Here is an 18,415-nt window from a genome sequence, read left to right as displayed (position 1 = left end):
TCCTTGCATAATGAAATATATACAACTGTTTATAGACAATATTCAAAAATACATTAAGATTCATGATCTTTTAGTGATGAGTATGTAAATACTGCTTTATTTGGCTGAACCACCTAACAATGTCAGCACTTTATGGTAAGAATACCATGCCCTGCACATACTCTGCATTTTTCTGTTATTATGAGCAATTTTAGATATCTTCTTTTTCCCTTCCCCTTTCAGAGACTGTTTATACGCCCTTACTATCTTGACATCATTCTGTGTCTTATACCTTTTTATTCTCGAAAATATATAGTACATTGGCGGGCTTGAGTTTTTATACCGATAATGTCAAGTTTACTGTTAATCAAAAACTTGGCCAAATTCCTACTGCCTTTTTTTCCCCCAAGTGATCATTTTGGATTTTTTAATTTTCATTTACCTATATAGCACACCTACTTCTTCTAAGTGGTCAGTTTACAGTTTATAAAATCTAGATCAGATGAGATCCAGGAGTATTAAGGCCTCAAAGGTGTGTTTTAATTTAATTAAAAAATTAAGATTCCTTAAATTCTACAGCAGCATATCTACCATTCCAGGCATTCCAAAAATCTGAAGGGCAGACAGAAAGATTTCCTGCTACTATAGCGACTGATCTGATCTGATCTGATAGTTAGAAAAATCATCACAGAGTTCACAAATATTTCAAATACAATTATGAGTAATGCAAACCTGGAACTGCCTTTTATGGAGATGTACTCTTAAAGAGTTAGTTAGGTTTTTAGATAGTTTTCCAGAGGGTAATTTGAGGTGAATAAGATGAAATAAATCAGTGTTCACAAAATAATAAAAACTTTTATTTATAAATTAATAAACAAACTATAATAAACATGACCAAACAACAAAGAAAGTTACTGGCTTCTATTCATTATGGCTAGAAAAATAAATTATTTAAACAAGTATCTAAATCTGCCTCCTGCTTCCAGAGAAATAAATGTATTGCATGTACATATTTTCAAATTGTTCCCAACTCTTATTCCAACTCAAGACTTGGGTAGTACTCTATTTTTTATATAGGAATTGTAAACAGACTTTACAAAAGCTAACAGAGTAAAAAATATTAAAATTTTATAAACCTTATAGTCTGGATTGATTATGATTAATTTGTGGAAATATACAAATCTTTCAACCATTCAGTTTATACATGGAAAATAAATTTTATGACTGTCAGATTTTACTTATATTCTTGAAAGGTTGACTGTTCCCAATAAGTAATCCTTCTACCACTTTTGTATACTTTCTACATTCTCAATTCAAAAAGAAACAACATACAATTATTTTACTTTTTGTTTTTTTCTTGCTTGAAACTGCTCTGTTTTGTTTTTTACAGATTTAATCAACATTGACAAGGCAGGATCAATGGACCTCTTGTGTGATTCCTTCTGAACCTCACCCTCCTTTTCACTCGTTGCCTGAGTCAGCCCCTGTTCTTTTTGTTCTCTCTGACGAGCTTTCTCCTCAAGGATTCTTTCCATAGCTTTTGTTTTCTTGAAATTAGGATCTGAAGGATCCAAATTGAACAAGTGGGAAGTATACATTGCCTGAAACCTTGCATCCTTAACATTGACCTGCAAACCCAAAAGGAAAGTACAAATACATAAAATTAGTAAACCAAAAGGCCTAGAAATGAGACCAGAGTTCAAAAAGTCAGTGAGTTGATGATAAAAAATACAAATGTATTTTGCATTGACTCATTAGAAAGCCATTCCTCCACAGATCTTCAATGAAGTCTTTAGGTTTATTCTTGAACCACATGTGCAGGGCACACTGTTCTTATTACACAATGACAATATCCTTGGAAGGGAATTATCGTAGTCTATATGTTACACTGTGGCCTGTTACTACCTCAGCCTCTTAGACTGTCTACAGGAGTGACCACAGGAGATGCAGGCTCACCTATGCTTACAGTGTGAAATCTCTTTCTGGCTGAGATAATTAAGCCAGTGATGGCATCCCCTGTTGGAATTTTAGGCGAAGTCACTGCCTTCTTAGTACAATAAATTTTTTTTTCAACCTTGGTGCTAAAATGAGCAGCTACTGAGAGTGAATCATACAGCAGATTTAAAGACCATGATGGGAAAGATGGTACCCCCAAGACTAAGATCTGATCAGATACAAGCTCCAAATGTATCCTTTATCGTTCTACAAAAACACTGCATTCCCACATTTTAAGAGAATACTCTTAACTCCAGCCAGGCCTTCAAGTATTGCCGGGCACAGGAGTGACCAGACAGAAAGTGAGCATGACTCCCTGACTGCCACTCATCATTGCCCTGTGAAAAAGAGCCCACCCAGAGATGGACTGTAGAGTTATTTGCAATAAGGACCATAGGCATGATACTACTACCACACTCACAAAAAATGTTTTTATAGGTGATGGTCATCATGCATAAGACATCATTTTCTGCATGATGATTAGTTATCATAATAGAATATTTGACTATAAATCATTCTCTGCTTTTAACTTTTTCTAAGAAAACTGATTTACCAAAAATTGATTCATTGGAACAGCACCATACTTGGAGCTGACTTACAGAAACCAGAGTTACACAGTGGTCTCAAAGTCCCTCTCAATGCCGCTTAGAAGTTATCTGTATGCTTCTCTCAATTCTCCAAACAAATTCAAAATCTCTCCCATCTTCTTCTGAGTCTATTCTTACATGCTAATGGATGGAAGTCATCAAATAGTTCCTGATAGCTGTCTGTAGGTTTTCTGTACAGGGCTCAAACTCATGCATGGGGACTGTGTGGCCACTAGAAATATGTATTTTAGCAAAAAAAGAGGGGAAAGAGGGAACAGTGGAAACAAGAAACAGAGCAATTAAAAAATTGTGGCCTGGGACTTTCCCGGTGGTCCAGTGGTTAAGAAACTGACTGCCGAGCGGGAGGAGCCAAGATGGCGGAGGAGTAGGACAGGGAGAACACTTTCTCCCCCACAAATTCATCAAAAGAGCATTTAAACTCGAGTAAATTCCACAAAACAACTTCTGAATGCCGGCAGAGGACATCAGGCACCCAGAAAAGCATTCCAACTCTTCGAAAGGAGGTAGGAAAAAATATAAAAGACAAAAAAAGAGACAAAAAAGAGGGAGGGACGGAGTTCCGTCCGGGGAAGGGAGTCTTAAAAAGAGAGAAGTTTCCAAACACCAGGAAACCTTCTCACTGCCGAATCTGTGCCGAGCTTTGGAAGCACAGAGGGCAACATAACAGGAAGAAAAAATAAATAAACAATTAAAACTCGAAGATTGTGAGTCCTACGGTAACTCCCCCAGCGGAGAAGCAGCGCAGACGCCTGCACGCGCCATTAGCAAGCGGGGGCTGGGCAGGGAGGCGCAGCGCGGGCTGCATCACTTAGAGTAAGAATCTGGCCTGAATACCCTGAGCACTATCTGAGCGAAATAATTTGGGCTAGCAAACCAGACTGTGGGATATCTACCACGCGAAAAGCCAGCCCTAACCTAAGACCGCCAGGCCCGCACATGGAACAAAGAATTGAACAGAGATAGCCGGCTGCAGACCTTCCCCCTTCGGTGACAGGCAGCCAGAGCCGGAAGGGGGTAATCGCAGCCCCAGAGAGACATTATCTATAAAAGTGTAAGCAGGCTTCTTTGCTAACTAAAACTTTTTGGGGGTCTGGACGGTTAACATCTGCCTGAGAAGGTGTGCCGGTTTTACACCCAGATAACCGAGTGGCGGGGAGGCGATAAGTCGCAGCATTGGCGCTCGCCAAACACCTCATCACTTGAGCTGCTCGGACCTGGGAAGAGCACAAAACTCGGGCCCAACTGAGTCTGCGCCTCTGAGGACTACCCGAGTGCCTGAACCTGAGCGGCTTGGACCTGGGAGGTACATGCAACCCAGGGCCAGCCTCGGATTGTTCCCCGCGGAACAACCTAGAGCCCGAGCAGTGTGGGCAGGGAGGCTACACGCGTCGTGAGCGGGGGCAGACCCAGTGTGGCTGAGGCACTGCGAGCGCACGCCAGTGTTATTTGTTTGCAGCATCCCTCCCTCCCTCCCCACAGCGCGACTGAACAAAGAGAAGAAATACAGCTCCACCCATCAGAACACCGACACAAGCTTCCCTAACCAGGAAACCTTCACAAGCCACCTATACAAACCCACACACAGCGAGGAAAAGCCATAATAAAGAGAACTCCACAAACTGCCAGAATACAGAAAGGACACCCCAAACTCAGCAATTTAAACAAGATGAAGAGACAGAGGAATAGCCAGCAGATAAAGGAACAGGATAAATGCCCACCAAACCAAACAAAAGAGGAAGAGATAGGGAATCTACCTGATAAAGAATTCCAAATAATGATAGTGAAATTGATCCAAAATCTTGAAATTAAAATGGAATCACAGATAAATAGCTTGGAGACAAGGATTGAGAAGATGCAAGAAAGGTTTAACAAGGACCTAGAAGAAATAAAAAAGAGTCAATATATAATGAATAATGCAATAAATGAAATTAAAAACACTCTGGAGGCAACAAATAGTAGAATAACAGAGGCAGAAGACAGGATTAGTGAATTAGAAGATAGAATGGTAGAAATAAATGAATCAGAGAGAATAAAAGAAAAACGAATTAAAAGAAATGAGGACAATCTCAGAGACCTCCAGGACAATATTAAACGCTACAACATTCGAATCATAGGGGTTCCAGAAGAAGAAGACAAAAAGAAAGACCATGGGAAAATACTTGAGGAGATAATAGTTGAAAACTTCCCTAAACTGGGGAAGGAAATAATCACCCAAGTCCAAGACACCCAGAGAATCCCAAACAGGATAAACCCAAGGAGAAACACCCCAAGACACATATTAATCAAATTAACAAAGATCAAACACAAAGAACAAATATTAAAAGCAGCAAGGGAAAAACAACAAATAACACACAAGGGAATTCCCATAAGGATAACAGCTGATCTTTCAATAGAAACTCTTCAAGCCAGGAGGGAATGGCAAGACATACTTAAAATGATGAAAGAAAATAACCTACAGCCCAGATTATTGTACCCAGCAAGGATTTCATTCAAGTATGAAGGAGAAATCAAAAGCTTCTCAGACAAGCAAAAGCTGAGAGAATTCTGCACCACCAAACCAGCTCTCCAACAAATACTAAAGGATATTCTCTAGACAGGAAACACAAAAATGGTGTATAAATTTGAACCCCAAACAATAAAGTAAATGGCAACGGGATCATACTTATCAGTAATTACCTTAAACGTAAATGGGTTGAATGCCCCAACCAAAAGACAAAGACTGGCTGAATGGATACAAAAACAAGACCCCTACATATGTTGTCTACAGGAGACCCACCTCAAAACAGGGGACACATACAGACTGAAAGTGAAGGGCTGGAAAAAGATTTTCCATGCAAATAGGGACCAAAAGAAAGCAGGAGTAGCAATACTCATACCAGATAAAATAGACTTTAAAACAAAGACTGTGAAAAGAGACAAAGAAGGTCACTACATAATGATCAAAGGATCAATCCAAGAAGAAGATATAACAATTATAAATATATATGCACCCAACACGGGAGCACCGCAGTATGTAAGACAAATGCTAACAAGTATGAAAGGAGAAATTAACAATAACACAATAATAGTGGGAGACTTTAATACCCCACTCACACCTATGGATAGATCAACTAAACAGAAAATTAACAAGGAAACACAAACTTTAAACGATACAATAGACCAGTTAGACCTAATTGATATCTATAGGACATTTCATCCCAAAACAATGAATTTCACCTTTTTCTCAAGCGCACATGGAACCTTCTCCAGGATAGATCACATCCTGGGCCATAAAGCTAGCCTTGGTAAATTCAAAAAAATAGAAATCATTCCAAGCATCTTTTCTGACCACAATGCAGTAAGATTAGATCTCAATTACAGGAGAAAAACTATTAAAAATTCCAACATATGGAGGATGAACAACACCCTGCTGAATAACCAACAAATCACAGAAGAAATCAAAAAAGAAATCAAAATTTGCATAGAAACGAATGAAAATGAAAACACAACAACCCAAAACCTGTGGGACACAGTAAAAGCAGTCCTAAGGGGAAAGTTCATAGCAATACAGGCACACCTCAAGAAACAAGATAAAAGTCAAATAAATAACCTAACTCTACACCTAAAGCAACTAGAAAAGGAAGAAATGAAGAACCCCAGGGTTAGTAGAAGGAAAGAAATCTTAAAAATTAGAGCAGAAATAAATGCAAAAGAAACAAAAGAGACCATAGCAAAAATCAACAAAGCCAAAAGCTGGTTCTTTGAAAGGATAAAAAAAAATTGATAAACCATTAGCCAGACTCATCAAGAAACAAAGGGAGAAAAATCAAATCAATAAAATTAGAAACGAAAATGGAGAGATCACAACAGACAACACAGAAATACAAAGGATCATAAGAGACTATTATCAACAATTATATGCCAATAAAATGGACAACGAGGAAGAAATGGACAAATTCTTAGAAAAGTACAACTTTCCAAAACTCGACCAGGAAGAAATAGAAAACCTTAACAGACCCATCACAAGCACGGAAATTGAAACTGTAATCAAAAATCTTCCAGCAAACAAAAGCCCAGGTCCAGACGGCTTCACAGCTGAATTCTACCAAAAATTTAGAGAAGAGCTAACACCTATCCTGCTCAAACTCTTCCAGAAAATTGCAGAGGAAGGTAAACTTCCAAACTCATTCTATGAGGCCACCATCACCCTAATACCAAAACCTGACAAAGATCCCACAAAAAAAGAAAACTACAGGCCAATATCACTGATGAATATAGATGCAAAAATCCTAAACAAAATTCTAGCAATCAGAATCCAACAACACATTAAAAAGATCATACACCATGACCAAGTGGGCTTTATCCCAGGGATGCAAGGATTCTTCAATATCCGCTAATCAATCAATGTAATACACCACATTAACAAATTGAAAAACAAAAACCATATGATTATCTCAATAGATGCAGAGAAAGCCTTTGACAAAATTCAACACCCATTTATGATAAAAACTCTCCAGAAAGCAGGAATAGAAGGAACATACCTCAACATAATAAAAGCTATATATGACAAACCCACAGCAAACATTATCCTCAATGGTGAAAAATTGAAAGCATTTCCTCTAAAGTCAGGAACAAGACAAGGGTGCCCACTTTCACCATTACTATTCAACATAGTTTTGGAAGTTTTGGCCACAGCAATCAGAGCAGAAAAAGAAATAAAAGGAATCCAAATTGGAAAAGAAGAAGTAAAACTCTCACTATTTGCAGATGACATGATCCTCTACATAGAAAACCCTAAAGATTCCACCAGAAAATTACTAGAACTAATCAATGATTACAGTAAAGTTGCAGGATATAAAATCAACACACAGAAATCCCTTGCATTCCTATACACTAATAATGAGAAAACAGAGAAATTAAGGAAACAATTCCATTCACCACTGCAACGAAAAGAATAAAATACTTAGGAATATATCTACCTAAAGAAACTAAAGACCTATATATAGAAAACTATAAAACACTGGTGAAAGAAATCAAAGAGGACACTAATAGATGGAGAAATATACCATGTTCATGGATTGGAAGAATCAATATAGTGAAAATGAGTATACTACCCAAAGCAATTTATAGATTCAATGCAATCCCTATCAAGCTACCAACAGTATTCTTCACAGAGCTAGAACAAATAATTTCACAATTTGTATGGAAATACAAAAAACCTCGAATAGCCAAAGCGATCTTGAGAAAGAAAAATGGAACTGGAGGAATCAACCTACCTGACTTCAGGCTCTACTACAAAGCCACAGTTATCAAGACAGTATGGTACTGGCACAAAGACAGAAATATAGATCAATGGAACAAAATAGAAAGCCCAGAGATAAATCCACGCACATATGGACACCTTATCTTTGACAAAGGAGGCAAGAATATACAATGGATTAAAGACAATCTCTTTAACAAGTGGTGCTGGGAAATCTGGTCAACCACTTGTAAAAGAATGAAACTAGAACACTTTCTAACACCATATACAAAAATAAACTCAAAATGGATTAAAGATCTCAACGTAAGACCAGAAACTATAAAACTCCTAGAGGAGAACATAGGCAAAACACTCTCTGACATACATCACAGCAGGATCCTCTATGACCCACCTCCCAGAATATTGGAAATAAAAGCAAAAATAAACAAATGGGACCTAATTAAACTTAAAAGCTTCTGCACATCAAAGGAAACTATTAGCAAGGTGAAAAGACAGCCTTCAGAATGGGAGAAAATAATAGCAAATGAAGCAACCGACAAACAACTAATCTCAAAAATATACAAGCAACTCCTCCAGCTCAACTCCAGAAAAATAAATGACCCAATCAAAAAATGGGCCAAAGATCTAAATAGACATTTCTCCAAAGAAGACATACAGATGGCTAACAAACACATGAAAAGATGCTCAACATCACTCATTATCAGAGAAATGCAAATCAAAACCACTATGAGATACCATTTCACACCAGTCAGAATGGCTTCGATCCAAAAGTCTACAAATAATAAATGCTGGAGAGGGTGTGGAGAAAAGGGAACCCTCTTACACTGTTGGTGGGAATGCAAACGAGTACAGCCACTATGGAGAACAGTGTGGAGATTCCTTAAAAAACTGGAAATAGAACTGCCTTATGATCCTGCAATCCCACTGCTGGGCATACACACTGAGGAAACCAGAAGGGAAAGAGACACGTGTACCCCAATGTTCATCGCAGCACTGTCTATAATAGCCAGGACATGGAAGCAACCTAGATGTCCATCAGCAGATAAATGGATAAGAAAGCTGTGGTACATATACACAATGGAGTATTACTCAGCCATTAAAAAGAATACATTTGAATCTAATGAGGTGGATGAAACTGGAGCCTATTATACAGAGTGAAGTAAGCCAGAAGGAAAAACACCAATACAGTATACTAACGCATATATATGGAATTTAGAAAGATGGTAACGATAACCCTGTATACGAGACAGCAAAAGAGACACTGATGTATAGAACAGGCTTATGGACTCTGTGGAAGAGGGAGAGGGTGGGAAGATTTGGGAGAATGGCATTGAAACATGTGAAATGTCATGTATGAAAAAAAAAAAAAGAAACTGACTGCCAATGCAGGGGATGTGGGTTTGATCCCTGGTCCAGAGAGATGGCACAAACTGGACAACTGAGCCTACCTGCATCAACTGTCGAGCCCATGCACCCTAGAGTTCATATTCTTCAAGAGAACCCATCACAACGAGAAGCCTGGGTACCACAGCTACAGGGCAGCCCCTGCTCACCAGAGCTAAAGAAAGCCTGTGCAGAGCAACAAAGAGCCCACACAGCGAAACGCAGACCCAGCACAACAACAACAACAAAAAAAACACGCCTACTGCCTGGCCCTTGCACAGAGTGTGACGTGAATCTGCTACTCTGCAGTCAGGCTTAACGATGCAGAACCTTCCCAGTGTGAGCATCACACTGCATGTGATTCTAATGCTAAAAGCTACATATTTTGGTGCAGCATAGCTACCAAAATAGAAGCCTACTACTTCACCTGATGCTCCAAGAACCACCCTGAGGATGAACTGGTTATACTGGGCTAAAAGATGGTAGCTTTGGCTCCACAATGGGTCCTTCCTGAGATCAAGGGGCCAAGCTCAATTTTTATCTAAAGAGCTGACTTTAGATTCAACGCCAGCTTTTAATAGAATAATGATTTTTGTCGCTGGTTACCTCAAAGTCATCCTCCAATAATTCCTTTTTCTTCATGAGCTGTTTTTTCTTCTTTTTGCTCAGATTCTGGTGCTCCACAATCTTGTTATAATTGAAGTGTTTCTTGCTCTCTTCCTCCTCATCCATCACAAGCAAAGCCATTTCAGCCTGTGGAGAGAAAAAAAGAGTTCAAATATACAACAGTGTTTTTCTTTCCTCAAACAGGAGTATGGAGCACAGAAATCCCCTCAGAAAAGGAGAAGCCAGTCGTCAGTGCTCTGGGATGACACCTGTCTTCCATCACAGACTGTGGATCAGTGAACTCATAAAGAAATTCACAGACTGCTGTAGAGCAACAGGTATAATTTTTTGGAGCAATATCACTGACAACAGGAGAGGGGTGAACACTTTATCTAAAAACCAGACCATATTTCACATTATGTAACTGATCAGTAGGTGGTAGAAACAAAAGTCCTCAAGTTCCCCAAATAAAAATTCCTCATTTTCACTTTGGTCTTTTTAAGCAGACACTAAATCTCATAAACATGTAGTAGTTTGTGATACAGACTAGACTTTCCAAACATGTGCTTTATGAACAATGAATTCCTTTTTTCTTGTGCTGTTTTTGCCTCTACTTTTCCAATATTGATATATGAAGGCAAGATCTTAATATTTGCTTCTGAAATCTAATGCCTGTTTCCACTCAACAGGTATTTTCTACTGACCATGGGATTAAATGTAAATCTTCAAGAATCAAGTAAACAACCATGCATGCTACAGAAAATACAATCTTCCTCCACCCACTTAGACTGCTTTAATTTCCTCTCCTTTCTATGACTGGTACCTACAGTTGGCTTTCTTTTTAGAATGATTTCCTACAAACAAAGATTTTCTTTGTGTTCCTTAACTCTATAAACACTACTGCATATGCAATAAAAGATGCATTAAGATGCAGAGTTTAGGTGACCAGTCTGGCTCCCTCCTAGACAGTACTAGGAACATCAGACTCAGGAACGCTGCTGACTCCAATTCCTGTCTCAGCAAAAACACACTATTTTGTGCCGTGGATTATGTGGAGGTGCTTAAGGATAATATTTACTACACTTCCAAGAAAGGCTTTAATTCTGCACATTAATTTTCAACAATAAAAAGAGAGACAGGAGCATTTAACAAGCCATAAAGCAAACTCTGTATTACAGGACAGATTCAGACTGAATTAAAACCATGTCAATATTATTTTGAGGTTTTAATTTAGTATTTTTGTCTCTTACTGTCAGTTTTGCCCTTTATTGTCAGTTATAATAAGGGTTTTAAAAGATATTTTCCTCTTAATCACAAAGGGACATGCCTTGGGTGTGAACTAAACTTTAACTCTGTACTTGGAGAAATATTTGGTGAAAAGGAGATATTTTAAAATTATGCTGCTAAAATATTTATAAATTTCATTGTTAAAATCAGTTATTTTTTTATTAGACATACTGGAAACTCACATGGACACCTTCACTTAAAGTGTACATATCACTTGTCCATTAAAAATGTAAACATGACCATTACCTTTTGTCTTTCTATTTCAGCTTCTTCCTCTGGAGATATGTCATCTTTTGCAGATTTTGTTGATTTTTTCTTTTCTTTTATACCTGGCACAACAAACCAACATAGAAGGGTTAAAAATTATGACTATCACAACAATTTGCTTATACTATTTATTTAAAAAATTTTGTTTGTAACAAAAATGCAAGGTATCTAGAAATAATCTTACCAATAAATATATAGAAACTAAAGAAACTAAAAAAAAGGTATTACTGAGATGACTATGGGTATGAATAGAATAATAAAAGTCTGTACATGATGAGTGAATATTATAAAGGAATTTCTTCTGAAAGTAATGTATAATTCTACATCAATTAAAAAGAAAACTTATAAGATCATTTTAGCAGAAACAGAATAAACACTAGATAAAATTCAGTATCCTCATAATATATATACATTTAATAAAATTCTAAATAAAATTTTATTCAAGGAAATCTTTGCAAAGAATGAGATAGATCTGATTTACTAGTGATACAGTATGCTAAAGTGTACTACAAAGTGAAAAAAACCAAAAATGCTGTAACTATACAATGAGAAAAACAGAACAGTATGGCTTAGTATATAATAAAATGTAACATCATACATCACTGGAAAAAGAAGGCATTATTCAATAACTGGTACTGGGCAATTTGTTCTATTCTGCAAAATAATCCTTGAGCTATAGCTGTGTGCATGTGCTCAGTCACTCATTCATATCTGAGTCTTTGTGACCCCATTCACTATAGCCCACCAGGCTCCTCTGTCCATGGGATTTCCCAGGCAAGAATATTGGAAGTGGGCTGCCATTTCCTATTCCAAGGGATCTTCCCAACCTAGGAGTCATACTGCATAATGTACAGAAAAACAAAATGCAGTTGTATTAAAGAATTAAACACTAAAAAACCTACGAGAAAATACAGGGGAACAGCTACCTGATCTTAAGTAGAAGAAACGTTCTCTTAGCATAAGAACAATAGAAGAGATCAAAGGGAAAAAAAACTAATTTAAATATGTAAACTCTTAAAACTCATCAGCAAAATGAAAAACTAATCTGTTTAGTGACAATTTGACAATAACTACCTGGAAGTAAACGTTTAACAAAATCCTTTCTCCTTCTCCAAAGACAAAGTTGATCTTTGTTTAACTTCCTGTGTCTAGTATTATTAGACAAAATTACTTATGGTAAAAGTGGCTCCTGATTAGAAAAACTTCCAAGGATGCAGGGACTTCTGGAGACCACAAGATGTTAGATGAGATGTTCCTGAAGGAGAGGGAGTAACCAATGGCAGCTAAGAGCACTTGAGTCTGCAGTGACTGACTTGGGTTTAAACTCTGGCTCAAGTTCACTCAAGCTATAGCATTCGTGTTTCGTGTCCTTCTTTGTAAAGTGGGGATTATAACAACTAATTGCACCTAGCATCTAGGGTTACTGTGAGGACTAAATAAACTAATAAATGTGAAGAGCTTAGTTAATGTCAGGCACATGGTGCTATGAACTACCTGCTATTATTGTGATAACATTCTGACTACATATATATGATGTTCTGGGTTCCTTGTGATCACACAGATGCTCTGTTTTTTTTCTTCTTTTTGTGTGTCTGTTGGGAAGAGTTCAAAGAGAATTTGGTGTCAAAGTATGAAGAACCAGTCTGAAGAGTAAGAAGGTTCAGAATCCACAAAGCCACCTTTCAGAATGTTATTACACCATGTCAACCTTCTCTGAGCTACTGGACACTGTCTTATTTGTATTTGGATGAGCTCAGTTTTGTCCTTCCAATGCAGAGAAACCAATGGTTACTACTTTAGAAAATAGTAACAATTTAATACTGCTACAGCACTTACCATGCACCAGGAAATAGTGCTATTTATTTCCTTTTATATACGAACTACTTTAATCCTCACAATAACCCTATGAGGTAGATTCTATTATTTATTACAATTTTCACTCTGTTGTTGACAAAACTGAAACAGAGGGAGACTGAGTGATTTGTCTCAAGCTGAGTAAGCAAAGGAACCATGAGTCAAACCCTAGCACTCCAGTTCAGGCTCTGGTAACCCCCACACTCTACACTTCACTACCAAATGTCACTCTCCCTTGAGTAGTTCTTTCCATTTAAAAAGCACTTTGTTGTGAAATAATAAATTTCAGAGACCATATGATGGCTGAATAACCACATCCAGTGGGGGATAACAGGAAGTCAAGAGAAGCTTCGTTTTTTAAAAATTTATTTATTTTTAATTGGAGGACAATCACTTTATAATATTGTTATAAACACTGTTACATTTTTGGTTTCTGCCATACATCAACATAAATCAGCCATAGCAATACATATGTCCCCTCCCTCTGGAACCACTTTAGAAGCTGCCTTGTGGGCACTAGCCCTCTGCATGGGGGCAGCCCTGCCCAGCTGAGAGAAGATGATGGTGTATAAAGTGTGGCCAGGTTCACTCCTCACTGCCGCTAAGGCATCTACCTGTCTGCACTTTCAAGGAGAAACATTATTGTACGTAGTCCTTTCTCTATCCCTAAGTCAGACTGTGTTTCAAATGTTTTTCAGAGAATGATCTGTTTTGAGATTATAGCCTTTTCTCTGCTGTAAAGTACATGCACGTACGTGTGTATATATACACACATACACACATATAGAAAAGTATCCTCAAGGTTCCACTTTCTTAGAGTCTGACTCCCACACCCTCAGTTTGCCTCTGCTCCTATCCCCTCTTAAGGCCAGGGCTCCTTTTGAAGTAAACAGACAAGTGACACATGCAGAAGCTCTCTCTGTGGCACGGGAAAAAATCAGGCTGTCCATGATTAATACATGAAGGAGATAAAGATCTTCACATACAGCTGTGGGAAATCATTTCAAAGAGCCCACAATGAACTGTTTCAGATTTTTATAACAACCTGGTGAAAAGCCATAAAAATAAACTTGAAAGGAAGACTTCAGTAAGGGAGGAAAAAAATCTCCAAGATGGTTGGGACTAAAAATGATATCTAATTTTACATGATGAAAATTTCTTTGCTCAAGAAGAATTTACTGTGTGCTAAAACCAAACTCTTTAGTCTGAAGATAAATAACGTGTAGATACCCTTTCTGCACTGTTAACAAGATTGTTGTAAGTGGGCACATCTTTATTTATTTATTTATTTTTTAAAAAAAAAAGCATTTTCCCTTTGGAAAGTTTTCAGATCTAATTTAGATGAAGACTACTGGGGAAATGAAAGTCCCTGTTCTGAAATGTTATCTTTATAATTTCATTTTCCATTACTTGTAATGTTAGAGAACTGTTCCTATAAAAAAGTTCTTTCAGAGTGTTCAGTTGAGCACTTCCTGTGGGACAGCAGTTAAGAGAACTCACTGGAGGGCAGACTGGTCTCCGTACTGACCAGCTGGGAGTGTTAAGTCCCGTAATGATTCACACTTCGCAGCAAGCTACGGCACCCAAGAGTGCTGATTCATAACCAGATTCAGTATGCAGCCTGTGTATCTTCCTCTGAACCAAGGCATTCGGCCTTGCCTGGAAAGCCAGCAAGTCCTTGTGTCCAGCTCTGACACATATGGATCCTGGGTCTGGTCTTTACAATGCACTTGAAGAGTTACAAAATGCTTATAAAAGCATTTGTAAACTATAAAACAATACATGAGTAGTATACTGTAAGCCACTCACCATAGTGGCTGGATGAACCAAATACGTTTACTGATTTTTTTTTCCCATCACGTTGTGTGGTCTGTGAGATCTTAGTTCCCCCTTAGTTCCCATCCAGGGATTGAACCTGTGCCCCTGCACTCCAAGTATGAAGTCTTAACCAACGGACTGCCAGGAAGTCTCACCTTATTAGATTTTCTTGGTATTTTATCAGATATCTAAAGTTTTCAAGACAAAGGATACACTCTAATAGGCTATATTTACATGTGATATACTTTAATTCACTCCTACTTCTTAAAAAACAAAATCTTATTAGAGTTTATGCAGTTAGATAGCAATAAGCACATTATCTCACCATCTCACTTCTAAAAAAAAAATGTTTTAACTCATTCTAGAAGTACATTTTCAAAACTTTCATCTAATATTGAGTTTGCGGCTTAGAATAAAATAGAAAGAATACAGCAAATTTACAGTGTATGGGGAACAAACAGAAGGAAGAACTAAAAAAGATTTCTGGTACTCATATTGGCTCCTGCTGCTGCTGCTGCTAAGTCGCGTCAGTTGTGTCCAACTCTGTGAGACCCCATAGACGGCAGCCCACCAGGCCCCCCTGTCCCTGGGATTCTCCAGGCAAGAACACTGGAGTGGGTTGCCATTTCCTTCTCCATTGCGTGAAAGTGAAAAGTGAAAGTGAAGTTGCTCAGTTGCGTCCGACTCTTAGCAACCCCATGGACTGCAGCCTACCAGGCTCCTCCATCCATGGGATTTTCCAGGCAAGAGTACTGGAGTGGCTTGCCATTGCCTTCTCCATATTGGCTCCTAACTCGAGCCAAATACCAGGTCTGGCATCAGTCAGTGAACTCAATTTCTCCGTATTTTTTGAACAGTGTGTAAGTTAGCCCTGGGACTGCCTAGGATAAAGGTGTTATAAACACACCCAAGTCCATCTGGCTTAGAATGTCTCTGTCCTGCTCAACTGTGGGAACTGAACTATATACCCTTCCAGACACAAATGCTTTTCCTATCTCACAGCTGTTCCTTCTCAGCTTCTTAAACTTTCCTACCTTCCAGGCACACTTTCTCCAGGACAGGGTACTTTATGTAGGCTCTTGACTTCAGAGCCCAAACCTGCATCTTCCTCTCTCACCAGCGCTTCCTACCTTTGATTCTGTGGTTTGAAATACTATTTATAAGCTAACAATTCCTAAGTATATACTTGCAATCTGACTTTTCAGCTGATCTCCAAAGCTCATATATGAATGCTAACCTAATACCTCCATGTAGCCATCTGATTGACATCTGAGACCAATTGTATCCTACTGATCCTTTCCTAAGATTCTCCTTAACTCAGTAAATAGAAGAACATTATCACAGCCACAGGACTGGAAAAGGTCAGTTTTCATTCCAATCCCAAAGAATGGCAATACCAAAGAATGTTCAAACTACTGCACAATTGCACTCATTTCACATGCTAGAAAGATCATGCTCAAAATCCTCCAAGCTAGGCTTCAACAGTACGTGAATCAAGAACTTCCAGATGTTCAAGGTGAATTTAAAAAAGGCAGAGGAACCAGAGATCAAATTGCCAACATCTGTTGGATCACAGGAAAAAGCAAGAGAATTCCAGAAAAACACCTACTTCTGCTTCATTGACTATGCTAAAGCCTTTGACTGTGTGGATCACAACAAACTCTGGAAAACTCTTAAAGAGATGGGAATACCAGACCACCTTACCTGCCTCCTGAGAAACCTGTATACAGGTCAAGAACCAACAGTTAGAACCAGACATGGGACAACAAACTGGTTCCAAATTGGGAAAGGAATGCATCAAGGCTGTATATTGTCACCCTGCTTATTTACCTTGTATGCAAAGTGCATCATGAGAAATACTGGGCTGGATGAAGTACAAGTTAAAATCAAAGACTGCTGGGAAAAATATTAATAACCTCAGATATGCATGACACCACCCTTATGGCAGAAAGTGAAGAGGGACTAAAGAGCCTCTTGATGAAGGTTAAAAGAGGAGAGTGAAAAAGCTGTATTAAAACTCAACATTCAAAAAACTAAGATCATGGCATTGGTCCCATCACTTCATGGCAAACAGACTGGGAAACAATGGAAACAGTGACACTTTATTTTCTTGGGCTCCAAAATCACTGAGGATGGTGAAATTAAAAGATGTTTGCTCCTTGGAAGAAAAGCTATGACAAACCTAGACAGCACATTAAAAAACAGAGATATCACTTTACTGACAAAGGTGGGTTTAGTCAAAGCTATGGTTTTCCCAGTAGTCATGTATGGATGTGAGAGTTGGACTATAAAGAAGGCTGAGTACCAAAGAATTGATGCTTTTGAACTGTGGTATTGGAGAAGACTCATGAGTCTCTTGGACTGCAAGATCAAACCAGTCAATCCTAAAGGAAATCAACCCTGAAAATTCACTGGAAGGACTGATGTTGAAGCTGAAGCTCCAACTCTTTGGCCACCTGATGTGAAGAGCTGATTCACTGGAAAAGACCCTGATGCTGGGAAAGACTGAAGGTGGGAGGAGAAGGGGACAACAGAGGACGAGATAGTTGGATGGCATCACCAACTCAATAAACATGACCATGAGCAAGCTCTGGGAGATGGTAAAGGACAGGGAAGCCTGGCACACTGCAGTCTATGGGGGTCACAAACATTCGGACATGACTGAGCGACTGAACAACAACTGCAGAGATTCAAAACAAGAATCTAGGAGTTATGCTAAATTTCTTCCTTATCCAAATAAAAAATTGGTAAGTCTACCTCCAAAATATATCTAGAATCCCATTCAGTTTCCTTCTTCCAATATTATTACTAGTAAGCTGTCTAGACTAACCATCACCTCTTGTCTAGACCTCTGCAAAGGCCTGGTCTCTCAGCTCTCACCATGCTTTCTTCAGTCTGTTCTCTTTGCAGGACTCAGAGGAGTAGGCTTACATACACACCATACCATGTCACATTTTTGCTTTAAGACCCTTTCAGTTCAGTTTAGTCGCTCAGTCGTGTCCGACTCTTTGCGACCCCATGAACCGCAGCACGCCAGGCCTCCCTGTCCATCACCAACTCCTGGAGTCCACCCAAACCCATGTCCATTGTGTTGGTGATGCCATCCAACCATCTCATCCTTTGTCGTCCCCTTCTCCTCCTGCCCTCAATCTTTCCAAACATCAGGGTCTTTTCAAATGAGTCAACTCTTTGCATCTGGTGGCCAAAGTATTGAAGTTTCAGCTTCAATATCAGTCCTTCCAATGCACACCCAGGACTGATCTCCTTCAGAATGGACTGGTTGGATCTCCTTGCAGTCCCAGGGACTCTCAAGAGTCTTCTCCAACACCAGAGTTCAAAAGCATCAATTCTTCTGCGCTCAGCTTTCTTTATAGTCCAA

General features: G+C 38.7%; 1 protein-coding gene across 3 annotated transcripts in view; it reads right to left on the bottom strand.

Annotated features, from left to right (window-relative positions):
- Positions 1–814: 814 nt before the first annotated feature.
- The window catches only part of ESF1 (ESF1 nucleolar pre-rRNA processing protein homolog), a 65,790-nt gene continuing 48,189 nt past the window's right edge, over positions 815–18,415 (bottom strand). For 2 of the 3 annotated variants that reach the window (XM_027560281.1, XM_027560282.1), the window contains exons 12-14: positions 11,344–11,426; positions 9,811–9,957; positions 1,314–1,607 (exon numbers count right to left, since the gene is read on the bottom strand). In XM_027560281.1, coding sequence (XP_027416082.1) covers positions 1,314–1,607; positions 9,811–9,957; positions 11,344–11,426 — 524 coding nt within the window. Of the gene's footprint in view, positions 1,608–9,810; positions 9,958–11,343; positions 11,427–18,415 lie in introns of all 3 variants that reach the window. The other variant, XM_027560280.1, reaches the window with a different exon arrangement.

This window comes from Bos indicus x Bos taurus, chromosome 13 (genome assembly GCF_003369695.1).
Source record: "Bos indicus x Bos taurus breed Angus x Brahman F1 hybrid chromosome 13, Bos_hybrid_MaternalHap_v2.0, whole genome shotgun sequence".
NCBI classification, from domain to species: Eukaryota; Metazoa; Chordata; class Mammalia; order Artiodactyla; family Bovidae; genus Bos; species Bos indicus x Bos taurus.
The sequence above is the reverse complement of the archived record's forward strand: the minus strand, read 5'-3'. Positions and strand labels throughout refer to the sequence as shown.